The following is a 27,141-nucleotide window of genomic DNA, read 5'->3' as shown; positions in this document are numbered from 1 at the left end:
AGTATGAGCATCACAGTCTGTATGTAAACTCACGAATAACGTAAAAACTACCTTCTTGTTCCTGTTTCTGTATGAGGATCGATCTGGTGCAAACGAAAGCTGCAAGTAGCGCAAACGCCCAGTGGGAACGTGACCGCGGCGTTCTACATAATATTAAGTGCAGCCACGTACAACTCTCTCGTCAACTGCCAACATCATTATCTCTTTCCGGAGCACTACAGATTGGAGGATATCCTCCAACGCCTCGCGTCATTCTCCAGGCTGCAAGATGGCATTACCTTCACATGCCAGCGTCGCAAAACGACGTTGCGGCGCCAGAATTTCCTAAAAGGGTTCCGGCACGCGATGACGACCGAAAAAAATATGTCCTTCTCACTATAGGAAAGCGCAAGGAAGTACTCTGCTACCGGCAGACGACGTGGGGACGACAGACGAGATAGATGTGAGTCTCGGGTGTGCAGCACGAAATGGTTCCATCGATGGGGCGCCACTCATACTTGCAATTATCCAGACATCCCGAACCTTCGTTCATATATGAAGCACGTTCACCACGAGTTGATAGAATGTGCATTCTGTCCCGACTGGGCACGCAAGTCAAGTCACTACCATGCATTGCCATCAAGACTCCAGCTCCCAGGTGACTCCGCCCCCTTCCGGATGATATCGGAGCAGGGAGTTCGGCCTGTGAAAGGCCACAGAAACTACTAGACCACACTAGTCTGAGACACATACGTGGTAAGCACTGGCCCCCGCCTTCGCGCCTTGTAAGCGCCAGTGGAGAATGCCCTAGAAACGTGACCGCGTATACGCGAAGCGTCACCGACCTCAGGCTCTTGAATTCGTTCAAGTTCCACTGCAGCTCAACCAACCTTACAACCTTTACACCAACATCCTCAGTGCATCTGTAATTTCTCCCTGCTCCACACTACATTGAAACCTTACATGGCACCTCGCGCTTCTACTAGCACCTCGCGTCGATCTTCCCGACTCAAGGAGAACCGGACACCAACTCCCGCGCACGCGGAGTCAGGTTCTTCTAGATCTCAGAATGACAAGCTCCCAGAGCTCCCCGCCAAACGTCGCCGTATTACAGAGGGTGCTGACAAGGAGCGAATGTCCTCCGTAGCGTTGCAGCATACGGGCGCGCGGAGGAAAAGGAAGTCTCTCAGCATGCTCCCCGATATGCCGCTGGACATCCTGTACGAGGTAAGTCTGTCTTCATTATAGTATTGGATCAGTGACCCCAGAACGTTCAACCTGGGTTAGGTGTTTACTCATCTCCGTCCGTATGACTTGCTCCATCTGGCGAGAACAACGAAGACGTTGCGCAAACTGCTCATGACGCGTTCCTCCTCAACGATTTGGAGACGCGCGCGAGAGAACGTGCCCCAGCTTCCCGAGTGTCCGAAGGATATGAGCGAGCCAGCATATGCAAACCTCCTGTTCGATCCGCACTGCCATGTGAGTGTCATCTGCTCCTCGCTACGGGTGACGTCTTGCTAAACGATGTTCGTTCCGATCCAAAGTTCTGTCTGACACCGAGGACCATGAAACCGATGTGGGCATGCCGGGTGCGCTGCTGCAAGTCGTGCTTCAAGGACCAGTACGTTCCTTCTGCTAATTCACTCCTTGCGTTTTCTAAATTCGAGCTTAGATTTGTGAATCTAGGTGTAGTCTTCAGATCAATGACCCCTCGATACGATGCGATCCGGCCTGCTGCTATGTTACCAGCAGAAGTCGTAAATGACCGTACGTATATCTTAGACCTATCTTTGCAGTCAAAGTCCAATGACACGTGGAACGTGCTTGTAGAATTGTACTTCCTCAAGCGCGATCTTGACAAGCTACTTGAGTACCTCGCTACCCTCAATGACAACCAAGAGGCTCTGAAGGCTGTTGAGGCCGAACGCATGCAAGCCATTGAGGAACAAGAGGAGGTACGTCATGCAGACAGAAAGCCCGTACGATCTCCGCTAATTTTCGGCTTTCAGTTCGCTGAACTTCTCGAGGCATGGCACACTTCAGATAAGCGCAGACGTCGGTTGGAGAAAGAGGAGCTTGTTGCACGACGTCAGGACCAGTGCGTGATCATGTATAGTAACTTGACATCAAACATTCGCTCACCGATCTCCCTCCCGCAGGATACTCGAACGACTCCGACTGTGCGGGTTTGATGAGTTGGACTACATGACGCCGGAACTTCGAAGGAGCTTCGAAGAACACCCGCTCGTGAAGCAACCTAAAGAGCTGACGGATCGCAGTACGTATTGCATCGCCAGGGTACAACTTCGCCCTTACTGACTGTGAGCTTTGCATAGTCTGGAACAACATCAGCGACCCCATCATCTCCTGGGCGTGGGCCGCACGCACTAAGCTCCGCATGTACCGACGCTGTCGTCACTACACCGATCGATTGTGCGTGTTCCAGGAGGTGCTCCGGGACTTTTATGCACTCCATCCATATCCGGAGGTGGTGCCCTCCGTGGCCGACTTCTCATGGCATACTGCCACCTTGCGCAAGATCTTGGATGAGGAGCCCGGCGTACCCCTCGAAGGTCTGAAAATTCCTCGGAAAGAGTTCATGAAGAAGGTTGAAGCAGATGTGGCGGACTGGCGAAGGGATATGGCACGGCGGTTGTACGACATGATACCTCCGGACGTCCTGCCGCCTCTATCCAAACAGCACAAGGACAGGGCCCTCCACCATGGAGCGAACGAGGAAACCCACGCGTCAAGCGAAGACGATGCTAGTCCCACGGACGAACAGATACTGCGCTCCCTCCATGCCTGCGTTACATGGTTCCGATGCACGGTGAAGGGTTGCTTGCTGGACTATCCGCGCGTACTCGCACACGAGTGCGCGAAAACTGGTCCTCCCATCAACCTTCACCCAGAGACGGACCTGGATGATCTGCAGAACGCATACAACATCAAGCTCGGGGAGTTCCCCTGGAACTTCACGGGGGACAAGGTCGTGTACGACATGGACGCCCATCGTGCGGCAGTGAAGATCGTCCAGGTCACTCTGGCGAATACGAGCGCAGTTCCGGCTCTCACGGACAAGTTCTGGCTCGACAACTTGGACGAGCGGTATGTGTGCGGAGAGTGCAGTGGGGTCGGGGTTCTCTTCGTGATGCCGTGGAGAGTAGCTGTGAGTGCTATGTGTGCTCCCTGACGTGTACACATCTCATATTTTTCTCATGACAGGTCCAGCACCTCTCAGACGAGAGGCATCGGGGCAAAGACGTCAAGCTGACCGTGCTCAACGTTGAGGACAGGATGGAGGTCCTCGACCGTGAGGCGGAGATGCTTTTCCCCGAATATGCCAAGATGTGGGGTTGCATTCGTGGAGGTTGCCGCACGCGCGCGATGAGTTTGCCCGACATGCTGAATCACAGCCTCACTTGGTACGTACTGCAGCTGCATACCGGGTAATTGGTGACATGACTGACTTTGCTGCGGAACAGCCATGGTTGTAAGTTTCCCAAGAAGGGAGTGGACTATGAGTTTCATCCAGATGCCGTTACAACCCCGGACGTCCCCCCTCATGCGGCGGCATACTCGCCGGCTGTTCTCACAACCCCCATCCCGCGCTGACTACGTTTTCGCTCCTGACCGTGCCTGAACTGCTATGTATCATTGCGTTTCTACCCGGCAACAAAGACGACCTTACAATGTGTGAACATGTATACCCTAAGCTTTCGTCTACTCGTGCCCCTGTTGTATCATACAAGCTACCGGCATCTGATTCTGTACGAGTACACTGTTTGCCCGTATTCCTGGAGGCCATGATCTTGTGGAAACCGGTCGTATGTATGATGTCAAGAAATTCCCTATCACGACGATAATGCCAGACAATTGAAACCACGATGACCGAGTAGCCTGTGAAACCAGCATACATCCACTGCCCGCGAGATTGTGCCAAGTGCAGTAGACGTCTACCAGGACTGCTACCCGGCCTAAGCTCCTAAGAAGTGCTCGTAAGACAGCGGCCGCCAGACGTTCGCAGTATGTTCATCAGCCCCTATGGATGTCTCCAACGCGATCTTCAGCGAACCGCAAGCCTGCCGCAACTCTGCAACGGCGCATTCCCAGTAGGGAATTTCGAGACAAGCAGTCCCTTGTAGTGGCTCCATGGTCCGCTTCGCGATGGGCAAGAGGAACCGGATCGACTCCAGGGGAGGTAATCTCCCCGCTTCATGTTCCTCGCGCATAGACAGGGAGAACCGCATGACGCTCCGGGGTTCGATCCAAGCGGCACGCACCTCGCAGATGCGGTCGAACGTGAGACGGCGTAAAGATAGAGGGACGGGAACATTGGCGAAAAGGGTTTCGAGAAGACTCATGGGCACCGTACAATCGACGAGATTGGGACAGAAGCGCAAGTTCATGCGAGGGCAACGTGTCACGTCGAGAATCCTGAGCATCGGTCCTTGAGCCTCGAGGAAGCTTTGCACTGTCTGACCCATCAGGTAGGATAACAAATCCGAGTCCATCCGAAGGGTGAGGAGTCGTGGCATGGTCCAGTCCTTGGGAGGGATTACTGCTCGATGAGCTGTGACGGCGAGAGACAGGAGGCGAGGGAACTCGACAGGTCCACTCGTAGTCTTCGCGAGCTCCGTGTGTCCAGTGGGGCGTATCCACAAAGCGTCGAGGGACCGGCTGAATCGAGGAAGAATAGAGTCGAAGACGATGCCGTTCCCCGAGAGTTCTAACCTGCGGAGTGTCGATGGTAATTCACTCAGCTCCAAAGCATGCGCAAGCGCGGCGGTGTGGACCAGCGGGCCACTGCCGGTAGAGAACGCAGTAGAAAGCACGGTGATGTTGGAACAGGCAGCGACAATACGCTCGAAGGCGAGTGTATGCGCTTCGTTCCAGACATGAACCCCATCCAGAGCTAGCTCCAACCTGACGGTCCGTCCACCAACGCAAGCACCAGCGCGGGCACGCGAAGCTTGTTGCTCCAGCGCAGTGGCAATCTCCACAGCATGGTCTCCGCTCTTGATCAATAGGTACTTGAACAAGAAATCCAAAGCGATCGGAGCCCATTTCTTGCAGACGCGAGTGGCGGCGAGCATGGTGTCCGTAGTTTCCCTGTGCCGTCGGTGGACGCTGATGCCATGGGTATCCATCGTGAAAGCATAGAATGCTTGCTGATCCGTATGAGTATATGCGCCGGGAATGTGAGTTGCATAAGAGAACACTTGAATCCAAAGCTCCGGAGGAATCCTCGAAGACGATGGCGAGTCCGCGTTATCCGAAGTCTTCCCGGTGGTCGTCGTTGAGCTGCGAGTGAAGGTTTCCGAGGCTTGATCAAGTTTGCAAGCACCAAGTAGAGCTGTACAGCAAGCCAGACCAGTAGAGTGAAACTCAGACATATCGACGACAGGCGAATGCTTCGTCGGGCTGACGGTGTCAACGCTTGGTGAAGGTGGTGGTTAGTTGGCAGGAACTATGTACTACAACCGCGTCGCGGCCCGCTCTCTCCCCGGCGCTCAAATTTCAAGCACCCAAACGAGCGCGCGCGCCAGTCACGCTTGCACCGGCACTTCTCGCTGTCATTCACGATGGACCCCGCCACCCCTGTTCATGTAGCCAAATCCGCTGTTGCTACATGCGAGTTCGTTCTCCCAGCTCTCGTCGGTGCCGCAAGAAGTCTGACTACGTCGCTGGACAGCTATCGCGGCGGGCACTTTTACTGCCATCCATGCTCTCTACCGCGGGTCGCGTCACCCCACACCGCTCGCATTGTCAGCTGCAGTTAACGGAGGCGTAGCAGGGACTTTGTTCTTCGGTGCGTATCCTGAGCCACTGCATGGGGAATATTATAATTGACGTGACCGATACCCTGTTACCAGGTCTACGTGAAGTTCTGGTCAGTCCGCTGCTCCAGAGTTTCAATCACTCTACCCCAAATCAAGGGACCTCAAGCACCCCTTCGCCGCAGTCATGGTCACAGATGCGGACGCACAAGCTCCCTGATTCTGCGTTGAGCGGAGCGTTCACCGGCGGGATCTTGAACGCATGGCAATGTACGTCCCCCGAGTTCATACTCGGCTCGTAACTCACCCTGCGTGACTACAGATGGGCGTGCAAGGATATGGGCTGGTGCTCGCACAGCTGCTATCATCTGCACGGTCCTTCAGCTCGGATACAACGAGCTGGGTGTCACAAGAGTCAAGTTCGTCTCTCGAAAAATAAAAGAGTCGCAATCGCAACCGGATGCTGTATCCGTGCCCGATGCAATTCCCGTCCCGGATGCCCCTCGTCTATCTATCTTCGATCGCTTGATGGGTATTGTTGGCTTCAGGAAACTGACCGACGAAGAGTATTTGGAGGCACTGAAGAAGCAACGAGATGAGGCCTTGGTGCGAATCGCGGCCATAGAACAGGAGCGAAGTGAGAGGAGACAGTTGCGCAATGACTCGGAGGATTCGACCGAGATGTAACTCACTTGGAGATGATTGGTTTCTGTCCCTACTGACGGTCTGCTCGTACGCCGTTATATTGTACAATTGTGTAATGCGTATCACACTAATACCCATGCCGTGGGCAACACCAGGTCCTATCTACTACCCGCTCTCCATGCCCCTCGCAAAGAATGACCTCCTAATGCGGAGAAAGCCATGATCCCCCACAGACACATCGCTGCTGCCAGGCCTTCTCCCACGTTTGCCACCGACTGAGAGTCTTATCCATGGTCTGTACGTCCAAGGCGACCTCTGACCTCCCGCCGCACCTCACGCATACGCTTGCCTTCTTCTTCTGCCCAAGCGCACTCTTCTTGACGACGTCGATGTTTTTGTCCTTCAGCGTGTCCGGTGCGGCTGGCTCTGAGTCAGAGAGCGAAAGACGCGCGAGGCCGTCGGAGAGTTCGGAAGGCTTGATGAACAGGCGTGCACGGTCGATGGCTTTGGATGTCAGGACCTTGTTGATGACTTTGCGGATGTGGGGTTGGAGTGCGGGGACGGGACTACAAGAAGCGAGACTTCGACGGAGGTCTTGAGCTACGGCGGACAATGAGACGTCGTTCAGAGGATAGGGCGGGGACGCTCTCACCATTCAAGCTCTTGCTCTCCTGCAAGATCTCCGCGAGGAACGGTCCCAAGAGCTGGAGGTCGACGCCGGATCCCTCTGTAATGTCTAACAAGAAGTCCTTGGCGATGTGCGAGTTCTCTCCCTTCGCGGTGAGTTTGGAAACCTGATCGTGGAACCGTTTGACATGCCCCATCGCGGTGTGCAAGCGACTCAACGAGTAAGGATGGACAAGATGCAGGAATATGGGGCTGTCCAACGTCGTGCCTGTGGTGAGGATCGGCAAGCATATTAGCATGATGTTTCTACACTGATTAACGGCGAGTCCGACCTTTGGAACCCGGCATGGTGGGCTGCCCTGGCCGTTCTCCGACAAATATGCATTCCTTCAGAATCTTCTCGACGAACTCAATTACCCAACTCGTCATGCCGAGAAGTTGCCAAACCGCATCTAACGTCGAGCGCCTCAATCTTCAAGTCATACGAGTACAATGAGCGTAGCAACGTACCCAGGTCATAAGAGTCTCCTTCGCGGCATGTGTCGAACGCACTGCAACATGCGCTCAAGGAGCTCATCTCGTGCGCCGTCTGCCAGCGGGCGGCGCAAAGGTCTTGTTCGGGACCTCTTTCCAGCCTGTGTGTCCGAGCACTGCGGGGCGTGAACTTGAACATAACGCATCAAGGCATAGGACAGGGACATCGTCATACCTGTACACCTCGGTGGCTACTCCCAGCAGCTCTCCAGTCCACATCTCCATCAGACCGCAAGAGTCTGCCTCCATGGTAGCGAATGCCTTGTCAAGCGTATTCACGGTCACCTCCGTTGGCAGGGTAGGTACTGCGAGCGCATGAATGACGTCCGACGGCGAGTACCGCGCATGAATCGCAGCAACAAGGTGTCTCGAGAGGTCCCCGAGGAGGTGTCCAGTTAGTACTAGCGACGTCTCTCCCGACACACGTCGCGGTAGTACCTGGATCGACTGGTGCGAACCGAGGAGAGGCGAGGAGATCCCACACATCAGCGTTTCGTTGGGCGATAGGGCAGCGCTGGCGGGCACTGCGTGAGACGAATGCATCACAATCAAGGTGACTAACAATCAAAGGCGATACTCTTACCGTCAATTGTCCCGGCCTGGACGTGCGAGAGGATGGGGACACTATCCCAGTCACCATGGGTACTTAGATCTGGCCTAGCGGAATCTGAGGTCAGTACGCATTCGTCGACATATGATGGATACGTACAGCTTGAGCACTTCAATGGCACCTGTTGCTGTTTCCTTGGTCTTCGACTTCCGTCGTGGTAGCAGGCCTCCCGCGTCGAGGAAACCTGCAACAAATCCACCTCGGGATATTGACGGGAGTAGGAAACATGGGACTTTGGTCTGGCTTTGACGTTTGTGTTCCCCTCGAAGAACCTAGAGTCGGCATCGTTAGGAGCGAGGATAAACCGCGAGTGCTGCGCTTACCCAGTAGCTCGCTGGTGTTCCGGGGGCCATGAACGTATACGATACTATCTCAGACTTGGGTAGAGACGTATCTGATACGAACAAGCTCTGTTGGTGTATGCACACATATGGGGTCACGAGCACTCACACTCATCAGGGTCGAAGAACGTAGCCGCAAGATAGAGCGTGCGAACGTTGGATGCCGGTCCCTTTGAGTCGGGCTTTGCACTTCCGGAGGATGACGGACGAGCAGAGCGAGATGGTGGTGGGCAATAGAATACCAAGTCGACCAGAGAACCAGGGTGATATATAGGTGGGAGGGGTCGGCTCAAGACGGCTGTAGAGCTTTGTGAATACCAACGCTGACAGCGGCAAGAGAACTACCACCCACGTTTGGTTCCTGGCTTGTACTCAAGGCGAACTTCGCAAAGGGATATCGTATGTTCTTCTCCCCAGAGCTCCCACTCATGAGAGAACTGGCTGTCCAAGAGTTGTGGTTGACTGATGTCTATAGAAAGCCCGAGGTTCACAGCACTCTGCAACGCTTGCGCTGCGCCCTGAGAAGGGAGAAGCTTGGAACGCATCGCAACCAGGAACACGTGATCTGCACTACGTAGGTGAACGTTCAGTTGTTCGCCCTCATGGTTATACACACACCTTGGTAGCAGAACCCAATGGCAGCCTTCATGCAGATCTTGTCGCCGCCGATCTTACCAGTGGGCTCTGTATCCGGCAGATAGTGCTGGAGTAAGGGAGTACGCCCCACCTGTTGCGGCTTCGCCTGAGAAGAGAGGGTGAAGACAAGGAGTTGGTGCGATTCTGTAACTAACAGCAATAGCGGGGTCCCCATGGGGGCCAGAGGTCCCAGGGCAGGGAGGCGCATCGACTTTCCCTCGTCCGTAACAACCCACTGTGCGTGTGCGTTTTTAGCAACCTGACAAATTACGAGAGATGTAGCATACCTCTCGATGCGGACATGACCATGCCGCGGCAACAATACCACCTCCCACAGGATAGGTCCACCATTCTTTCACCTGCCAATTGTCTAACTGGGCTTCCTTGTGCCATATACACCCATAGCCTTCAGCAGTCTTGCCCGGAAAGTATGCAAACAGCCAGTCGTCGGAAGGGCATAAGGACAGTACAGTGGGTGGCTCGGCTTGAAGTTGATACTGGAGCGGAGGAAGGGGGAGCAGGAACTGTCGAGCGGATGGGAAGTGGCGACCCACCACCCGAGGCTCGTATTCGTGCGCGGTGTATATTACTGAAGACTTGCTCCATTGCGCTGGTCTAAATCAACGTACGTCGGCCGACCAGAACAGCACTAGGAGGGTGAAGCCTCTCACCTCTTCGTCCCCTCCAGAGAATGGCAGAGATCCCACCAGCCGAGTTGCCAATGCACACTCTCTTTTGCTTTCCCTTTGGCCGCTAAAGACAGATTTCGCTCGTGCATCCTAAGGTACCTCTGTACGCGTCAAGTTAGAAGTCCCCGCCACACACACTATGTCGTCTCCAACTCTTGCGGGAAAGCAGTTGCAACCACAGGATAGAGAAAAGTCAACAGAATGGAGTGAGTAGCTCGTTTCGTTCGTGAGATAGTGTGTACTGGCGAGAATTGGATGGTTGACAAGAGGTTCACGACGCGCCAAGACGCGAAAGCGCGCGTCATTCTGTCTGCGCGCATCTATTCTTTGGTGCATCTCGTATCTCACCATCTTCCTCCTGCGTCCCCGCGAGCAACGTGCGCTGCGCACTCGTGCCAAATGCTGCAGACAGCAAACATCGCGAGAGAATTAGAGGGCGTACAAACCGACGTTCTGCTTCAGGCGTTCGCGGACCGCATCCTCGTGCTCGTAACCCAGCTCGGCAAAGTTGGCAGTTTGGTGAGCTCCGTTCTACGCAGTGAGCATCCTTGGGCCAAGACTGTAGTTGATTGTCGCCATCAGATTCAAGCTACGATACCGTCCGCAATGCCACTCCTGCCTCCACCACCTCCCGATCCCGAACAGCCTAACATGGTCCCCCTCCCTGTGCCGCCTTCTTCGCTGCAGCTCACGCCTTTGCTTGGGAGCGCTCCGACAGAGCGCATCCAAACCCTTCATTCTCTATACGCCTCGCAGATAGCGACACTGGTGTGGACCATGGAAGAGGGCAGTATATTGGAGGCAGATCGACGTGCTGTGGTTATTGGGATCGCCTTGGAAAAGGCACCGGGAGCAGTGGCGGACTCTTCCGAGCTCAGCCCGCACGATCGAAGTGTTTTCTACGGTGTCATGGGAATGGTGCGGGATCTTCTGGCACAGAAATGAGTGAAGTCGTGAGTAGTTGTCTACCAGGTTCCACTTAGCGATCGACAGTATCATATAGGATGAATCTATTGTCGTCGGACTCAGTGGATATGATCTGCATTGTCATTGTTGCTGTACGCAAAAACCGCAAGCTTTCTTGGTCGTAGCAGCTACAACCCTCATCCGGCTCTATGTTCGCAGGCAACAGGCGACACTGCTGAGTGCAGGCACACCCGGGCTCGATGAACAGCAATACTGAAGTTAGGTTACATGGAAGACTTGGACGATGCCCCTGCCATCTTTCCCAAACCCTCCTATCACCACCCATGAATGACTCGCCGTCATGGCATTGACCTTCTCCAAAGTCGGGGCAACAGCACTCCAGCCTTTGGTAGCTCGCAGGCTCCCGTCGTCGTCTCTTATTACCTTGTACTCCGCTATGGTGCCCAACAGAGAACATGTGAACAGACGATCCGAGGCAGTGAATGCACTGCAAGATTATCAACATGGAGAGGATACCCAGAAGTTGAAAGAGCCTGACCTTGAAACAACCGGGCCATCTGCCACTTGAAGCCAGATTCCTTCATCCTCTTTCAAGCCCTCCCATTTTCTTGACCTTTTCTTTTTACTGCTGGGTCGCTTTTCTCCGCCGCCGCCTATCCAGGCCCGTCCATCTGCGGTGCCAGCCGCTAGCAGGCCGGTAGAGCTGACTGTCACCGAAAGGACGAATGGCGGTGATAACGAGACACCCTCGGAAGGAGGTGGCGCGCCTGCACGAAGCATATGAACAATCGCCGACGAGTGAAGGGAGCCAGTGCTCACTGATGTCAAATCGCGACAGGATAGTTCCTTGTCCAACGTCAAAGTGCAACAGGGCGGAGTCATATCCTCCGCTCACGAGCTCGCTGGGACGATCTGGAATGAATTTCACGGATCCACATACCTGTCGGTAGAACGTCAGTGAAGGATCACAGGTTCCAAATTCAAGACTCACGGTGTTGTGGCGGCTCTTCATGCGAGTGATCACATGAGAAGCAAGGTCGATGGTCCCTACACTCCCGGAGTCCGAGGTGAAAGCGAGATGTCTGCCATTCTCACTGATACTGAGCTGGCTAATCAAATGCATGTGAACAGAAGCCCGATGAAGCCAGTAGTGGAGACAATCCGTGCCTCATTCAGGACGTCGTCGTCATCTTCTCCCACCTCGAGAGAGGCCGAGGCATCATCCGCTGTCGCTATCATTTTTTGAAGGTCGGCAGGTAGGCATATAACCTGTGAACGTCTCTGTTAACCATAGCGTGTGCGAACATGTGTGATACTCACACGACGGCCACAAGCGATCCAGATCGCTACAGGCTCATTCTTCTTCGATAACTGCCAAGTGATGGATGCGATCTCTGCACCGAGAGATTTCGCAGCTTTGACAACCCTAGCCGACGGAAGATTGTACCATCGCAAACTGCCGTCCTCTGCTTAACGGTGTTAGTAACTCATGTTCCAAGCGACAAAGAACGATACACACACCGGAGCCTACACAGAGGGTGTCGTTTGGACCCAGGGACAAAGCAGACACAGGTGAGGGAATCGAAATAGTGGCCTCGGGGGTTGCAGACATCCTCGTCTGCACGTAGTCCAAGCCTATCGGAAGCGCAGGTGGTGGTGTACGATGACGATCGCGATCCGGCGTCTGCTGTGCACCTACATCATCGGCGCTTGGTGTCTCGGTAGATCGCGACCAAGGAACCGACAAGGAACGGATGGTCGTTACTTATCGCCTTCATACTCAACGGCCACCACTGCTGTCGACAGTCTTGACTAGAGATAAAGGCTTATACCAGTAGAATGCCTCAACAGATACTCGCCGGTGTCACGCCCACCGCAAACGCGCCCAGCTCCATATCGGACCTGGAGGCCTTGCTCAAAGATGATATCAAGGTCAAAGTCGCCGGTAAGCATCCTCCCCGTGCGTGTACGACAGGTTACTGAGACATTCACAGGTATCGATGGCGAGTGACTAGTCATGATGTATACTATCGATATCCCGCTTAACCTTGCCCAGTTGACGGCGTCCTGAGGGGCAAGTATATGGTGAATGCGTCCCGTCTTCTCTGAAGCGATTCTTACCCCTAACGCATGCATGCAGTCCAAGGAGAAGTTTATGAGTGCTGCAAGCTCCGATGGTTTTAACTTCTGCAGTGTCATCTTGTAATGTCCCTGCCATTCCAGTAGTGCTTCGAAACGCTGACGCGCCCCCTCTACCCAGCGGATGGGACATGCACGATGCTGTATACTCCCGAGAGCTGCTCATCTCCAACAGAGCTAACGGATACCGCGACCTTATCGCCTCCATCGATCTTGCCACTTATCGGCGCATCCCCTGGGAGAACAACGTACCGTTCTTCCTCGTTTCCTTCTTGGATCCCGACACCAAGGAGCCGATCTGCGCCGACCCTCGCGGCGTGCTTCGGCAAGTCGTCACGAAGGCTCGATCGAAGGGCTGGAGGTGCATGGCAGGTTGTGAATACGAGGTAAGACTGCACTTCGCAAATGTCTGGGCGGGCTACGCGGCTCACTTGAAGACTTGTAGTACTTCCAATTCAAGGGTAACGGCCACCACAATCTACGATGGGCAGTGACTGAACTAATTTACCATAGAAACTCCGGAGTCTCTGGCGGAGAAGAATTTCACAGACCTACAACCATTGACTTCTGGAAGTAGGTGATTTGTTATGCTACCTGGAACATGTCTCATTCTTCCTTAGTGCACGGTTACTCTCTTCTACGTACGCAGATCAACTCCGAATATTTCAACGACATCTTCGACGAAAGTTTGAAATTCCAAGTACCGCTAGAGGGACATCGTAAGTGGACCATGATTTGTGAATACTTGCGAAGTCCTCAACTACGCACAGACACCGAGACCGGCCCCGGCGTTTATGAGACCGCCCTGGCGTATACGGATGCTCTGCGAGTTGCTGACAATGCCATCCTGTTCAAGTTCCTGGCGAAGAGTATCGGCATGAAACGCGGGGTTGTACCAAGTTTCATGGCCAAGCCATGGGGTAACGTAAGCACATACATGTATCTTGCGCTACAATATCCTTCTCTGATTGTCCATATACAGCTTCCGGGATGTAGTGGGTGAGTGTCGTCTAGATAGTACTAATGTTGCCTCTGTTGAAGGATTATTCAGACACATCCACGTATCTTTGCGAGACGAGAAAGGGAAGAGTCTCTTCGCCGTGTCAGACTCGGAGCTTAAGACCGGTCGCGCGGATGCACAGTATGAGGACACCAAGTTCTTGAGCAAAGAAGGCGAATGGTTCCTTGCGGGCATCCTTGACGGTCTGCCAGACGGTATGTCTCACCACTCCAATTCTTGGACTGTTGACTGACATATATGGTTAATTTACAGTCATGCCAATGGTCAGTCAACGGACCTTTCTTCCAAGCGTGTAATCTCATTTCATTCGATCCAACCATAGCTGGTTCCGACCATCAACGGATACAAGCGTCTCGTTGGGGGCGAAGCCTTCTGGGCACCCAATGCCGTTACCTACGGTTACGACTCTCGTGCTGCCTCCATCCGCATAATTTCTCCACCTTCCGTCCCTCCTTCAGCCACACGCATGGAGATCCGCGTGCCGGGAGCGGACATGAACCCGTACTTTGCCTTGAGCGCTATTTTTGCTCTGGGGTTCCGCGGCATAGAGAAGAAGCTCGTCCTTCCTGGGCCGCCCGTCAGCCAGTTGACGCAAGGAGACAAGAAGGCTGGCAAGGTTCGTATTGAACTTCTTTGGGGTACCTATTTCGCGCTGATAAATAACTGCCTCTTGCCATGGATGATTCCAACCGAATTGTGTGGACGCCGCGCCATGATACAGGTCAAGATGCTGCCCCAGTCCCTTGAGGCTGCCACAGAACGCATGATGCGTCCTGAGAGCATCGCTCGTGAAGAGGCGGTGTTCGGGAACGACTTTGTGGAACACTATGGTGGCACGAGGCAACACGAGGTGAAGCTGTGGAATGAGGCGGTGACGAACTGGGAAGGCGAGTCTTCCATATTTCCGTAGTGTATCGTCGTCTTGTCTGACGCAACTTTCTTCGCAGTGGAGAGATACCTGGAGCTTGCGTGATCAGATAGACAGATGGCCCCAATACGTGCACGTTGTTAACCAGCTCGACGGTCATATGTATCTGTAGTGGTACGGAACTGAATACCATGTCTACCTAGTGTACAGGGTATATGCGCCAAGCGGATGCTTACGCAGTCGCACCGGCAGCATTCGGAGCGGCTTCCTCCTGCGGCGCCGCAGCGTGCCCATCAGCTGTCTCCGACGACGGTGCAGCCGGCTCTGCGGAGCGATTCTTGTGCAGCCAAGCAAGGAAATGTGTGACGTCCTGCGTAATCAGGGTGGTTAGCCTCAAGTTTAGGCGATTGCCAGAGAGAGATCGTACATGAGAGATCGTGCTCGCCATAGACGAATCAGCCACGAACTGTGGAATGTTTCCACCGGGGGTGCTCGATGTTGCCATACGCCATTCGACCTTGCCGTCGTCGAGCTCCTGTAGGCGCTCAACGCTAACATAGCGGCCCTTGACACCCTTCTCCTCCAACTTGGCGTACTCGGCATCCTCGGTTACATCGACAGGGATGGATACGATGATACTTTGAAAGATGAGTCAGCAATTGTGATGGTCAGTTGGCAAAACCAGCAACTGCTTACCCTGTCCTAGGAGTAGCCTCGCTGAGCCAGGTAGTCTGAACTACGGTAAACACACGGGGCGAGACTGGCGGCGGGAAGTGGTAGTAGAGCGTCCATACTGACTGGGTAGGAGAGATACGCTTGATCAACTTGACCTTCTTGATGTCAGGGATGAACCTGCCAGGATATGCGATCGGTACGGATTGCATCTGAAACGCGGATGGCGACGTACTGCAATTCGTTCTCTGCTTTGTTCACTCCAAGCTTGCTCCAGAACTCGTCGAAAGTGGCATCCTCTTTGGTGTGTTCGCTCACTCGGGCGTACCAGGCAGCGCCGTCCTTGGGACCCTTGGAGCGATGGAACGTCTTGACGGTGTTCTTCTGATACGTCTTGCCTTGCTTCCAAGTGGCGGTGGAGTCTAGAACTTCCTGACCAGCCTTGATGATTACATCCTCGGCGGGTATCTCTGTAGCAACATCGTTAGTGTGCCATTACGGCCGAAGCGGACGAACAACAAAGCATAGTCCAAATAAGACGCACCCGAGATCTTCAGCGGCGTTATAGAAAGGTGCAAGGCCGACTCAGACATGGTTGCTTGTGTTTGCTATGTCTTCAACTCGCGCAGTGCTGGCAGATGCAACGCTCCTGGCCGTCTGTGAGAAAGCCAGCTCAGAAGCAACGGAGGCATAGTCGGAGCAGTTTCGTGCGAGAACGCAGCTATTCTTGGGTTCTCACGTTTCGCATGACAACCTCTGTTACTGAGCGGAGGCAAAGGGAGGTCGATTGTGCACCGGGTTCCGCGTGCGGGGCGCGGCGGCACTGGCAAAGCCGGGGACGACGATCTAGCGGTCGGCCGTGCCATATCGATGGCATCTCTGCTCTTTACTTCCATGTTCTCCGCCCTGCTCCGGTGCGCTGCTGCCTCCCCTTCTTTGTCTCGGGAAGATCCCTGTGCGCTCGGAGCGCGTTCCTGCCTCGCTGGACCCTAATACCCCGCATTGGCAAGGCATATCAGCATCGAGTCTAGACACTGGGCGGCACAACGTGGACATGGTCATTCTAGCGGTCGGGTTGACGTATCAGAAGCGAGAGATCTATATCGAGGAGGAATGAGTCTGCAGTGTTCTCGCAGTCGACTCCAGCTCGCAAGGTCCGGGGTGGGATGATATTAGGGGGCGAGGCGAGAACCGCTAAGGCGTCAATTCGCCAAGTCTCTCTTCGACGTCGTCTCCACCCTTCCCAGTCGCACCCCATGGCGACTCTCTCGGTCCCCGCGTGCGCCCCTGCGCTGCCTCGCGCAGACGACCAGCAGAACCTTGCGAGGCTGACGCTCTCGCATCTGCTTAACCCGTCGCTGTGGGACCTACCGGAGTGGAATGGACCCCAGTGAGTACAGCCCTTCGCGTTCGTGAGTCCGCGCTAACACCGTTCCTGGGATCCTGGCAGTGCTGAAGACCCCCACAACGTCGCTGAGAAGGTGTGTGCGCAGCTTGAGTGAAGTTGGATAACTGGAATTGACGAGGTCAGTACAGATAGACAGTCTTGACCTCTCTGTCGCTCTCCTCAAGCGGTACCGCAACTCCCTCCGTCCTATCCACCGATTGTCTGTCGACATCCTAGCGCTCATCTTCGTAGAGCTGCTTGAAGACCATGACCATCCGCTCAGCGGGACATTCGGCTCGTGCTCATGGAGTTACCTGGCCCAAGTCTGCCATCGGTGGAGAGTCATTGCCCTGGCGTGTTCCCAGCTCTGGACTCAACTCAGCACACGATACCCCGAGGCTACACTCACTTGCCTCGAGCGTTCCATGGACGCACCCCTCACATTCGTTGTCGACTCCCGCGCAACCGTCGACAATTCCAAGGAAGTTGTCGATCGCATCTTGCCGCACATGAACCGCATGCGCCATCTATACATCCCCTGGACGCATCTATATGACGACGACGGGAACGTTTCACAGCTCATCTCTGGCCTTATCGCCGCATCCGCCCCGCAATTAGAGACCTTCTACGTCTATCGCTTGCGGGCAGATGGCAAGTGCTTTGCTTTGCCAGCCATATTCGGCGGTCACACCCCCTGCCTAACGACATTGAAGCTGTCGTACTCCTACCCCCGGATGGACAGCGCCTCCTATTCCAACCTGAGGGAGTTGTATATCAGAGGGCGGAAGCGCGACCTCATCACCATGGAGCTCTCGCACATCCTTGAGATCCTCGAGGCATGCCCAATACTTGAAGTCTTCGTGACTGTGAAAGCCCGGTTCGTAGCGAACGAACCTCTTGAGGAGGAAGGCCAAACATTGCGGCAGATCCGGCTGGACCATCTCCGCCGGATTGACATATCCCGTTGTGCTGCGTCTGTGGTCACCGACCTTCTTAGCCGACTCATCGTCCCGAACTGTCAGCTGCGCATCAGCGTGTGGCTTGAACGAAGGAGCGACTTCCGCTTCCTATTCGGCGTCCCAGACACCCTCGGTGAAGGCCATCCCCTTCGGGACATCCGCAAGCTGCAGGTCGGGTATCGGAGTTCCTCCGGCGGCGTCGTTATCGAGGGCATGACGGGTGCACATCCCTTTCAGGTCATCGCAACGATTATGAACGGGAGCGACCTTAGCGACATGCCAACGGTGTCTGGCCCGCTACTGCTCTCGATCGCGAAAACGCTTGATACGAGTCTGCTCGAAGAGTTCATCATTGCGGAGACATCCTACTATCACCCGCATATCGGGTTTTCTAAGGAGGTCTGGTTGCAGGTCCTTGCCCGGATGCCACTCCTGCGCACCCTCCACATCCGGTTGCAGAGCATCACCGACAGCGGCTTCTGCAGGGTTATCCTGTCCGCGCTCTCGACTCCAGACGCGGTCACGGGCAAGCTCTTGTGCCCCTTGCTCGAGACGATCACGCTCATGGACGACAAGACGTGGTCTTCCCTGCAATGGTACAGGTTCGCGCAGACGCGCAAAACGCAGGGACATCCGCTCAAACGCCTCTCGCTTTGCCTCCCGCACTACGAGAACGTCGAGGACATGGCGGAGACGGACCTCGCTGAGCTTCGCGAGGTCGTGGAGACCGTCGATCTGGACCCTCCGGAGACACCACACGTCGAGTTCCCAAACGCCCTCATGTCGTGGTGAACACCTGTGCGCGCATATACCCACCGAAGCTCTATTCATCTATCGCTGACTGTATGTACTATTATCTTCCGTCACTGTGCTTGTATATGCTCTCGTGTTCTTGTATACTTAGGTAGAAGACTGACGGTGCCTTCGTTCTATGCATATGCTATTATAATATTAGGAACTACCTGGAGTACGTTACACGTTAACAATGGAGATGTCTCCACACAAAAGGCAAGCAGGAAGATTGAGGAGTGTTCGGGTCAATCATGATGATGGTGCAGCTGCTTGCAGTGTGGGCTCCTTGTTGAACGCGTTCAAGTCCACAAGGCCGAAGAAACGACTCCGTCCACGGTTTGTCTCGTCGCGAGGGAGCTTCTCGCCCTTCTGCAGGACAACACCGACAAATTTGCGATCCTTGCGGGTACCAGGTACCTTGTAAAAGCGCACGAACCCGGGTACTGTGGCGTACAAAGTATGGTCACGGCCCATCTTGACCTGGGAGGGGGACAATGTCAGACAATGCGACGGTAGACAACAATGACAGACAGACGTGTTGGCCAGGGTGAAACACGGTCCCGCGTTGGCGGACTAGGATGTTTCCGGGGATGACATACTCGTCTGAACGGAGGGACAAATACCGTAAACAGACGGTCAAAGCAACAACGCAACAAAACGCACCAGAAAACTTTTTGACACCCAGTCGCTTTCCGGGGGAGCCTCCATGGTTGTTAACCGTGCCTCCAGCACGCTTCGTGGCCGTACGGACAGAACCCAGACCTGCGCTAAGAAGTCAGGAGATTCGCAGCCGTCCGTGAGTCAGTACAACTCACCTGCTGTCCTAAACGGGTTCCTGAGGACGTCCGCGCATCGCCAGAGGGCCTGGAGAGACATTGTGACTATGGCCGCCGGGGCAAAGCGTGATTGATGAAGGGAGCAAGGAGGACAAAGCGTCCTCGACCCGAGGCGGGTGCACAAGGCTGAGCGTGCCACCGAGGAGGGCGCTTGAGATTATATAAGCCAATATCTGCGCACTCGTTCTCGCAACCTCCGCACTCGCTCTCTCCCTTCATCAACTCACCATCGACCCCTCCTCACCGTCCCCGCCACCCCAACACAAACATGGTTCTCCTCGTCACTTCCGATAACGAGCAGTTCGTCGTCGACAAGGAGGTTGCTGAGCGCAGCGTCCTCATCAAGAACATGCTCGAGGGTATGTGCCCGCCACAGCAGTCATTGTGTATATACATGTCGCTTAACATGTCCGTTACCGCAGATGTTGGCGAGAGCGACCAGCCCATCCCTCTCCCGAACGTCTCGTCGAGTGTCCTCAAGAAAGTGAGCGTTTTTGCGATAGGAGAGACAAGAGTTTCGCATTGACGCGCGTATCCCAGGTCCTTGAGTACTGCGAGCACCACAGGGGTGAGCCTCTGCCCGCAGCAGACGCTGATGCGAGCCAGGATGAGACCCGCAAGCGGACGACGGACATTAGCGAGTGGGACCAGAAGTTCATCACCGTTGATCAGGAGATGCTCTTCGAGATCATCCTCGCGGCCAACTACCTGGACATCAAGCCCCTTCTGTGAGTAGTGGACGGAGTTACTCTATATTCGGGTGCTACGGTAGAATGATATTGACGCGTGCCGGGGCGTGCAGCGACGTCGGCTGCAAGACGGTTGCGAACATGATCAAGGGCAAGACCCCTGAGGAGATCCGCAAGCTCTTCAACATCGTCAACGACTTCACTCCCGAGGAGGAGGTGCGCATCGAGTTTCATGCTCTTCCTATACACATGTACCTTTCCATTGACACGTTCCCTCTCTTCGCAGGCCCAAATCAAGAAGGAGAACGTAAGTAATAGTTGCTCTCGGATGAATGATCGCTGACTCGCCGCGACTACAGGAATGGGCGGAGGATCGTTAGACTGTTTGTTCGTGATGCATCTGTCTTGTGTCTTTGCTTCGCAGCGCTGTGTTGTACATGTTCTTCTTCACCACCCCTTCCTGTATTCTATCCCACCAGAAAACGAAGAGAGTTCGCAGCTGAGCTCTTCTTGACTGCGGCGTGCACGGGAGCGATAAGAAGGCGGTGTGAATGCCACCGCCTCGTAACCAGATATCTCAGATAGAAGGGTTGGACTGGTACCTGCGTCTGATCCAAAGATGACCGCGCCTCAGTCATTTTGACAGTGCCCGATGCAGCAACGAAGCGGTACCCGTGGGTCAATATGTCACGCCTTAGTGTGACTGCGATCATGTGAGGTGTGTCACAGCGTGCTCCGGTTTAGGCGGGTGTGTTTGCGCCTGCTCAGCTCATACTTAGCCTCCATTGCTACAAGCCTGCGCTTGCCACCTCGCCCGCTTCTCCGCTTCCCCCGTCTATGCCGCGAATACCGGATCTCCCTGGCAACCTTGTTCCCCATAATTCAGAGCAAGAACGCTGGCTCAAGCACCATGTAGCAGTTCTGTGTCAGCTGGACAATGAAAGGTGTGTGGCGCGCCGCTATCTCTGTCCGGCCAGTCCGCCAACCGGTCTCGCGCACAAGATTTCCCGGCAGTCAGCCAGTGAGCTTTGCGGCTAAGGATCTTGACAAGCTGGAGGCACAAGAGTACGTCCGTATTGTCTTGCCTGTCTGTACGGTCCCCATAATATATCTCCCTATTGCAGTTACTGGGTTGCCGAGAAGTCGGATGGTGTCCGGGTCCTCCTCCTGGTGTGTACAGACATCATGACATCCGACCAGATGGTATACCTTGTGAGTTCTATGCAATATTGTGTCTTCATCGACGTACTTACGCGTCCCAGATCGACCGCCACAATACATACCGAGAACTCACCGGTCTCTACTTCCCGCACCACGAAGACCCACGCAAGCCGCTTCGCAGCAGTATAGTCGACGGCGAGCTTGTCATAGACGTCGACCCGCGCACTCAGCAAGTTTGTGAATTTGTCCCTCTTCATCACCATACCTTTGCTCAAGCTGCGCGTGCTGCCTTTACCATTCCAGGAAACCTTGCGTTATCTAGCGTTCGATTGTCTCGTCGTTGACGACCAGTGCGTGATGTCCAGGCCCCTCGATAAGCGTTACGGCGTATGTGGCCCGTTCTTGCCAGTTGTACCTCACCGTGCGACCGAATAGGGCTGACATGAGGTTTGCTCGTGCAGCGCTTGACAGCATGGATGTACAAACCTTACCAGAAGATGATGCACGACCATCCTCACATGGCCAGGCAGCAGCCCTTTGAGTACGTTGCAACTGTTCTATCTCGTTGAGGACTTTCTGACAGTACCTAGATTCAAGGTCAAGGATGTCAAATTTTCGTATCGCGTCGAAGACGTGTTCAACATCGACATCCCAGCGCTGCAGCACGGGAATGATGGGCTTATTTACACTTGCGTAAATACGCCCTATGCGCCCGGCACTGACCAGAACATGTACGTTTTTCAGTATGACTGGTCCGTCGCCTCCGCATTTCCTGATCAGCGCTGTCCAGTTTGAAGTGGAAGCCTCCTTCGGAGAACTCCATAGACTTCAAGCTCATGCTCAGGTTCGCACCGACCCCGGGGAAGCCGAACGTGCCGGATTTGCAGACGAAGCCCGTGTTTGAGCTGCATGTCTGGTGTGGTGATGATCGTGGCGTTCCTCGATATGAGTTCTACGACGTCATGTACGTCGAGGATGACGAGTGGGAGAGGTCGGTTATACACTCTTCCTCGTATCGCATCAGCCTCTTTATTTACGTTGTGCCGCGCAGGATGAAGGCGTCGAACGAACAGCTCGACGACCGCATTGTTGAGGTCCACTGGGATCCCGCCGGCGAACATTGGCGCATGATGCGCTTCCGCGGCGACAAGCCCAATGGGAACCACAAATCCGTCGTCGACAACATCATCAAGAGCATCGCCGACGGAGTTGAGAAGGACACGGTACGTGTCTCGCCGTCGCGTCTTCGAACCGAATCACTCATATATAGTACATGCTGACCCGACACGTCCGTCACAGCTTCTCGCCCGTTCGCTTTCTATCCGGAACAACTGGAAGGCGCGTCTCGGGCAGCCTGCAGGTCCGCCACCAGTCCCACAGAAAGTACAGGCCCTTGCACCCAAAACACAACAGCACGCGCAGCCGCCGCGCCCGCCCGAACCACCACGAGTGGAGGCCCGCTACGGACGGCTCGCGCCATCACCCTGGAGCAAGGTCACCGGGCCGTCCATGGTAGCTGGGATGTACAGATGACTTCAGCACGGCCGCTCACGGGCGTGGGCACGGGCACACCGGGCTTGCGGCCGTGCCAGTGTCAGTCTCCGGGCGTACGTGGTCCTGGTCCTGATCTCGGCCGCGTTGCGATCGATTGCGCGATGCCGCGGACGTGCGGTGGGGGTGCGTTGTGGAGCCGACTTGTTGCGACGTTGGTCGGCCCCGGCACCTGTACATAATAGCACGAAGAGAGGGCACGCCCGGGAGGCGGGGATGGGAGGTGCTTGGGGCTTGGTGGGCTTGGAAGTACGTATACCCCTACTTGACTTAAACCAGCTTGGTCATTGGCCAGGTTGCAGGGCTCGGACGCGCAGATGCCAGACGGCGCACACTTGCTACAACACTATTGATTCAGAGCTCGCGTGCGCGAACACGGCACGTCGCGAGTCTGGCGTTGAATGTACTATGTACATCACGAGCCCGCTATGTATGTAGCCTACACAGCGAAGCGACTAACCCTCCATGAAGGAGGGCTTTTCGGTCGTAAAAGGTCATGAGCACATCACAACGGGAGATAGGAGGGGGAGGCACAAGGCACAAAAAGGTGTTGAGACAGTTGACGATCAAGCCAACGACAACAGGATAGGAGACGAGACAAGTAATGGGGTGGCCGTACTTCAGTACTTCGGATGGGATTGGGGATTGTGGAAAGCAACAACAACGCTAAGACAGCAAGACCGAGACGGAGAGGATGAGAGGGATGCATGTCTAGTCGTTACAGAGGTGACAGACAGGAAGAGAGGAAACAACGTTAACTCAGGCACGGTTTGACGCAGCGGCCTCGAACGAACGGAGGCCGTGTGCGTAATCGTATGCGCAGGACGGATACGGGAATGGAGCAGAGCAAAACACAAGAGCCGGATGCGCGCGTTCGTACGTTCGTCACGTCGTAGGCATCGTAAGGAGCAAGATCGGTCGTACGGGGGGACGTGGGACGTGAGGCATTGCGGAGACAGTGTGAACGAGAACAGTGCGTTGTATGAAACCGGAATGGGATGTGTGTGGGTGGTGAAACAAATGTGCAAGATTACAGTGTCCTGAGATGAGATTGATATGCATGCGCGGCAGCTCGCCTATGCGAGTGCCATAGATGGGATAAAATGAGGATGTGAGAGAGAGGATGTTGCGGCGGCGTTGAAAGAGATAGAGGATGAGGCTGCGTCGGCATGGACCAGTTCGATGGCCGATACCCCACGTACAGCGAGCCGATCCGACGGGGTCGTGTGTCAGGATGAGGAATAGACCAAGTGGCGCCCGCGGATATTCAACGGCTTATGAGGAGACAAGAAGGTCGTTAAGGGGAACAAGAAGTTGGTGCGTATGCAATGACGCTTTTCTTCGGACAGGATGCCTTGCCGTCCACCAACTCGAGATAGGGACTTGCCTGCCTGACTGGCCTAGAAGAAGAGGTCGTCGATGTCGTTGTCTCCCATGGTGGAAGAGAAGAAGGGAGGGTATGACGGAACGATGTCATCGAACCGGTTGTCGTGAAGCCTCGAGTTCGAGAGCTGGAACTCAACAGCTGAATAGCTGACAGACCGGGAGGCGAGAGGTGGAGCACGCCCTGTTGGACGACGACCAATGCTAGACGCGAACACAGACGGGTACGCGGGGGCAGCGGGACGGAGGATGTCCATGTACGTCGGCAGGTATGGGGACGACTCGGGAGTGCTGTCTACCGATGACTGTGACGACTCCGAAGCATGCCTGCGAAGGGGCATCCGCGGGGCGATGGACAGCGCCGCAAATTGAGGAAGAGGGGACATCATCTGTGAGAACGTGCCTGACAGTCAGTCATCCGGGCAGTGGCGTGCGAGGTGAGGATGGGTCGTTGACAGACCTCGGGGGAGCCCGATCCAAACGAGTCATCCGTGGACACGTCCCAGAGAGGGCTTGAGACAATCTCAGTCTCAAAAGCCCCCATAGCTGAAGCCGCGACGACGGTGGTCGCTACCGCGGGTGGCGGGACTGCAACGGCGTCCTCGACCGTGACATTCGCGCCGACGGGGCGCACCTGCTCGTTCTCCGCCGCAACCTGTTCATCTGGGTCTCCCTCGCCTCCGAAGGGGCCAGCGACTTCGCGCTGGCCATCCTGCACTATCCACCAGTCGATGTCTGCGAGAACGCGACGGTTGCTGGTATCTGAGCCCGAAGACCTGCGGGGCTGGCGGTCTCCTGCACGCGTTGGGTGGCTGTTCGCGCTCTGGAGAGAGGGATAGCTGTACGGAGAGGATCTGACCGAAGGAGACGACAGGGTGCGGCGGAGGGATGGCATGACGACGTCAGACAAGAAAGCGAAAGTCCTGAAGCTGGCGAGCGTCGGCAACAACGACGAAGACGGGCGACAACGAGAAAGACGGTGTCGAGGGTATCGGTCGACGTGTGCGGCTGCCTGACGCAGACGAGGGAGAGAAGGCGGGCGGGAATACGAGATTTTATATGTACGTGGGCAATCGGATGTGAAGTGTGAAGGCTTCCACAGCGCTAGCCCATCATTCGCTCGTCGCCGCCGCAGACGCTACAGCTCCCGCCACTCTCCGCGTTCTCTCCGCTCTCCTCGTCCCCCTCGCGTTCTTTCTCGCCCATTTCCGCCGTACACATGCACCCACATGCGCTGTATGTTGCGCACATAGAGCTTCTGCATGCACAGAGAGCGTTCGGCGGGCCCTGAATTGTGCATCCCACGTCATGGCGTTGATAAACCGCAGTGGCACAGCGACGGGGTGATTGCACATCACCTGCATGCACTTGGACTTTGGCCACCGCACGAGCGATCGGCGCGCTGGCCACGTACGACTGCTCTCTTGTTGCTAAACTACCTTGTCGAGCCCAGACAACGCCCATTGCGTCCGCGCGCGCCCTGCCAGTGCCACCGGAGGCCTTGTTTGCCTTCGCCTTCCCTTCTTCCTCCGCACCGTGGCATGGCTCCTTGTTGTTTCCTCGCAAGCACAATGTACCCATATGCGACGCCTTCTCTTCCCATCACCCCCGACGCAGCAATCGCGTTACTGCTCCGCCCGACGCCCGTCCTCGCTGTGCAACGCTGTCAGCTCAGCTTACCGACCGCGTTGCAAATCGTTCTCCACAACACCCGTGCTGGCCGGCTCCACGCCCAGGAACCCCACGCTGCTCTATCGCCGACATTTGCGAGATGATTACGCGCCGAAATCATCCTCTGATGCGCTTGCTGTAGACGTCACCTCGTAGCCATGTGCTCGCGTCTAGTGTGAGACCCCGCCCTTGCAGCCACAGACGCGTTTGCGCAACTCCCGACGCGTCGCTGGGCTCTGCGAACGCGTTCTATGCCCTGATTCAACCCCATGGGTAGCCGAATGACGTCCCCGGCGACCAAGACGCGTCGTGCGTCGCGTTTCGCCACCAGAGGCTGCGCCACACACGTACTTGCGACTGCGGCCCGGGGCGGTCATCCGCCTTCTCGTTCCCGTCAATATCACCTTCCATACTGATGCCGCGTACGTCGGTGTAACTTGTGCTTGTCAATATCCAGCGCTAGCATGCGCATTCGGGACTGTGTTTACCACGGCGGACGTGCCACCGCGTGTACCGATGGCGACATGTCCCTTCGATACTTCTCTTTGCGGTCCCGGACACTCACAAAGGATTCAGGAACACGCGCGCGATCCCGCCCGGTGTTATCAAGTAACGAAGAGCGGTGCGTCTGCGGAGATGCATGGTCTCATCTAGGCTTTGCCTCGGAAAGACATCTTCACAGCCTAACAACCTTGAAGGTTCGTAGGTTACATTGCAGTGGCCATCACAGTTTAGGGATGCAGGCGAGAACGAATCCCAGACTAGTATCGCGTCCATCGAGGCAAGGGTCGGCTATCCCCAGGTGTCTTGTTACGCGTTCCCAGCTTCCTCCAACGGTCACGATTCCCGCCTTCGAGGTTGTCCTTGGCAGGCATGGCGCCGACACGGTCGGAATTATCTCTTTGACACTCCGCTAAGACGCTACGCACTGTTCATACTTCTCCTCTTTGGAGCGCCTCGACTGTCATTCGTGTACGTGCGCTATGATGTGGCGGCAGTACGTATTCAATTGATGGTTCGTTGATATTATTGGTATTATAGTCACGGCCCCGGCGGTCGATCCCAGGGCTGCAATGTTTGAGAAACTCGTGTCGGCGTCGTTGTTTGACGTTTTGAATGATATATACCGGAAACAATGTGCACCGGAGATCATCAACGGCAATATTACCAGGAGGGATGACCAGTGCAATCTGCAGGACTCGGATGTTAGGTCGCACGGCAACCATTACAATGCAGCATCA

The 27,141-nt window shown here is 55.3% G+C and overlaps 15 protein-coding genes across 15 annotated transcripts; 9 read left to right on the top strand and 6 right to left on the bottom strand.

Annotated features, from left to right (window-relative positions):
• The first annotated feature begins 776 nt into the window (after window positions 1-776).
• On the top strand, window positions 777-3,868 carry L226DRAFT_479062 (uncharacterized protein). Its single transcript, XM_067676825.1, has 10 exons — window positions 777-1,206; window positions 1,267-1,461; window positions 1,527-1,603; window positions 1,655-1,749; window positions 1,813-1,937; window positions 1,992-2,080; window positions 2,142-2,260; window positions 2,319-3,151; window positions 3,208-3,407; window positions 3,468-3,868. Exons 1-10 carry the CDS (start codon window positions 943-945, stop codon window positions 3,595-3,597), a joined length of 2,127 nt encoding a protein of 708 aa, XP_067540926.1. The 5' UTR covers window positions 777-942; the 3' UTR covers window positions 3,598-3,868.
• Window positions 3,869-3,959: 91 nt separating this feature from the next.
• Window positions 3,960-5,132, bottom strand: L226DRAFT_566854 (uncharacterized protein; the record flags this gene model as incomplete). The annotated part of the gene is made up of 1 exon (XM_067683953.1): window positions 3,960-5,132. One exon carries the CDS (start codon window positions 5,130-5,132, stop codon window positions 3,960-3,962), a length of 1,173 nt encoding a protein of 390 aa, XP_067540925.1.
• A 435-nt stretch (window positions 5,133-5,567) lies between these two features.
• Window positions 5,568-6,449, top strand: L226DRAFT_566853 (uncharacterized protein; the record flags this gene model as incomplete). Its single annotated transcript, XM_067683952.1, has 4 exons — window positions 5,568-5,643; window positions 5,678-5,794; window positions 5,859-6,032; window positions 6,085-6,449. The coding sequence occupies 4 exons, from the start codon at window positions 5,568-5,570 to the stop codon at window positions 6,447-6,449; spliced, it is 732 nt and encodes a 243-aa protein (XP_067540924.1).
• Window positions 6,450-6,471: 22 nt separating this feature from the next.
• On the bottom strand, window positions 6,472-10,125 carry L226DRAFT_530522 (uncharacterized protein). Its single transcript, XM_067679881.1, has 13 exons — window positions 9,827-10,125; window positions 9,443-9,770; window positions 9,138-9,390; window positions 8,872-9,084; window positions 8,629-8,817; window positions 8,502-8,572; window positions 8,278-8,450; window positions 8,152-8,225; window positions 7,744-8,092; window positions 7,545-7,684; window positions 7,367-7,486; window positions 7,060-7,302; window positions 6,472-7,007 (listed from the first exon to the last, which is right to left on the bottom strand). Exons 1-13 carry the CDS (start codon window positions 9,931-9,933, stop codon window positions 6,610-6,612), a joined length of 2,658 nt encoding a protein of 885 aa, XP_067540923.1. The 5' UTR covers window positions 9,934-10,125; the 3' UTR covers window positions 6,472-6,609.
• A 36-nt stretch (window positions 10,126-10,161) lies between these two features.
• On the top strand, window positions 10,162-10,871 carry L226DRAFT_530521 (uncharacterized protein). Its single transcript, XM_067679880.1, has 2 exons — window positions 10,162-10,363; window positions 10,427-10,871. The coding sequence occupies exons 1-2, from the start codon at window positions 10,244-10,246 to the stop codon at window positions 10,787-10,789; spliced, it is 483 nt and encodes a 160-aa protein (XP_067540922.1). The 5' UTR covers window positions 10,162-10,243; the 3' UTR covers window positions 10,790-10,871.
• A 158-nt stretch (window positions 10,872-11,029) lies between these two features.
• Window positions 11,030-12,383, bottom strand: L226DRAFT_454513 (WD40 repeat-like protein; the record flags this gene model as incomplete). The annotated part of the gene is made up of 7 exons (XM_067675183.1): window positions 11,030-11,258; window positions 11,310-11,538; window positions 11,591-11,711; window positions 11,763-11,876; window positions 11,930-12,040; window positions 12,092-12,237; window positions 12,293-12,383. 7 exons carry the CDS (start codon window positions 12,381-12,383, stop codon window positions 11,030-11,032), a joined length of 1,041 nt encoding a protein of 346 aa, XP_067540921.1.
• A 128-nt stretch (window positions 12,384-12,511) lies between these two features.
• L226DRAFT_557511 (glutamine synthetase/guanido kinase) lies at window positions 12,512-15,026 on the top strand. The gene is made up of 15 exons (XM_067683182.1): window positions 12,512-12,717; window positions 12,800-12,806; window positions 12,827-12,856; window positions 12,912-12,973; window positions 13,032-13,296; window positions 13,356-13,371; window positions 13,424-13,483; window positions 13,531-13,629; window positions 13,681-13,835; window positions 13,893-13,909; window positions 13,962-14,125; window positions 14,184-14,194; window positions 14,254-14,547; window positions 14,653-14,818; window positions 14,879-15,026. The coding sequence occupies exons 1-15, from the start codon at window positions 12,611-12,613 to the stop codon at window positions 14,902-14,904; spliced, it is 1,479 nt and encodes a 492-aa protein (XP_067540920.1). The 5' UTR covers window positions 12,512-12,610; the 3' UTR covers window positions 14,905-15,026.
• A 5-nt stretch (window positions 15,027-15,031) lies between these two features.
• L226DRAFT_542957 (uncharacterized protein) lies at window positions 15,032-16,064 on the bottom strand (the record flags this gene model as incomplete). The annotated part of the gene is made up of 5 exons (XM_067682160.1): window positions 15,032-15,169; window positions 15,227-15,437; window positions 15,496-15,651; window positions 15,707-15,941; window positions 16,016-16,064. The coding sequence occupies 5 exons, from the start codon at window positions 16,062-16,064 to the stop codon at window positions 15,032-15,034; spliced, it is 789 nt and encodes a 262-aa protein (XP_067540919.1).
• Window positions 15,992-16,670, top strand: L226DRAFT_198512 (uncharacterized protein). The gene has a single exon (XM_067672804.1). The coding sequence runs from the start codon at window positions 16,110-16,112 to the stop codon at window positions 16,500-16,502; it is 393 nt and encodes a 130-aa protein (XP_067540918.1). The 5' UTR covers window positions 15,992-16,109; the 3' UTR covers window positions 16,503-16,670.
• On the top strand, window positions 16,371-19,087 carry L226DRAFT_530517 (uncharacterized protein). Its single transcript, XM_067679879.1, has 3 exons — window positions 16,371-16,861; window positions 16,922-16,952; window positions 17,008-19,087. Exons 1-3 carry the CDS (start codon window positions 16,728-16,730, stop codon window positions 18,607-18,609), a joined length of 1,767 nt encoding a protein of 588 aa, XP_067540917.1. The 5' UTR covers window positions 16,371-16,727; the 3' UTR covers window positions 18,610-19,087.
• L226DRAFT_479049 (mitochondrial 54S ribosomal protein bL27m) lies at window positions 18,696-19,563 on the bottom strand. Its single transcript, XM_067676824.1, has 4 exons — window positions 19,425-19,563; window positions 19,273-19,371; window positions 19,145-19,212; window positions 18,696-19,089 (listed from the first exon to the last, which is right to left on the bottom strand). The coding sequence occupies exons 1-4, from the start codon at window positions 19,483-19,485 to the stop codon at window positions 18,859-18,861; spliced, it is 459 nt and encodes a 152-aa protein (XP_067540916.1). The 5' UTR covers window positions 19,486-19,563; the 3' UTR covers window positions 18,696-18,858.
• On the top strand, window positions 19,464-20,591 carry L226DRAFT_530514 (S-phase kinase-associated protein 1A-like protein). The gene is made up of 6 exons (XM_067679878.1): window positions 19,464-19,804; window positions 19,868-19,929; window positions 19,986-20,173; window positions 20,248-20,350; window positions 20,421-20,441; window positions 20,494-20,591. The coding sequence occupies exons 1-6, from the start codon at window positions 19,714-19,716 to the stop codon at window positions 20,512-20,514; spliced, it is 486 nt and encodes a 161-aa protein (XP_067540915.1). The 5' UTR covers window positions 19,464-19,713; the 3' UTR covers window positions 20,515-20,591.
• A 326-nt stretch (window positions 20,592-20,917) lies between these two features.
• Window positions 20,918-22,836, top strand: L226DRAFT_198361 (mRNA capping enzyme, alpha subunit). The gene is made up of 10 exons (XM_067672803.1): window positions 20,918-21,078; window positions 21,137-21,199; window positions 21,259-21,346; window positions 21,397-21,528; window positions 21,599-21,682; window positions 21,757-21,836; window positions 21,886-22,026; window positions 22,086-22,286; window positions 22,347-22,518; window positions 22,595-22,836. Exons 1-10 carry the CDS (start codon window positions 20,972-20,974, stop codon window positions 22,826-22,828), a joined length of 1,302 nt encoding a protein of 433 aa, XP_067540914.1. The 5' UTR covers window positions 20,918-20,971; the 3' UTR covers window positions 22,829-22,836.
• Window positions 22,837-24,246: 1,410 nt separating this feature from the next.
• L226DRAFT_566845 (uncharacterized protein) lies at window positions 24,247-25,124 on the bottom strand (the record flags this gene model as incomplete). The annotated part of the gene is made up of 2 exons (XM_067683951.1): window positions 24,247-24,618; window positions 24,690-25,124. The coding sequence occupies 2 exons, from the start codon at window positions 25,122-25,124 to the stop codon at window positions 24,247-24,249; spliced, it is 807 nt and encodes a 268-aa protein (XP_067540913.1).
• Window positions 25,125-26,331: 1,207 nt separating this feature from the next.
• L226DRAFT_198357 (uncharacterized protein) lies at window positions 26,332-26,950 on the top strand. Its single transcript, XM_067672802.1, has one exon. It carries the CDS (start codon window positions 26,365-26,367, stop codon window positions 26,815-26,817), a length of 453 nt encoding a protein of 150 aa, XP_067540912.1. The 5' UTR covers window positions 26,332-26,364; the 3' UTR covers window positions 26,818-26,950.
• Window positions 26,951-27,141: the final 191 nt, after the last annotated feature.

This window comes from Lentinus tigrinus, assembly GCF_003813185.1.
Source record: "Lentinus tigrinus ALCF2SS1-7 unplaced genomic scaffold L226scaffold_3, whole genome shotgun sequence".
Classification (NCBI taxonomy): domain Eukaryota; kingdom Fungi; phylum Basidiomycota; class Agaricomycetes; order Polyporales; family Polyporaceae; genus Lentinus; species Lentinus tigrinus.
This window is presented reverse-complemented; position numbering and strand designations above follow the sequence as displayed.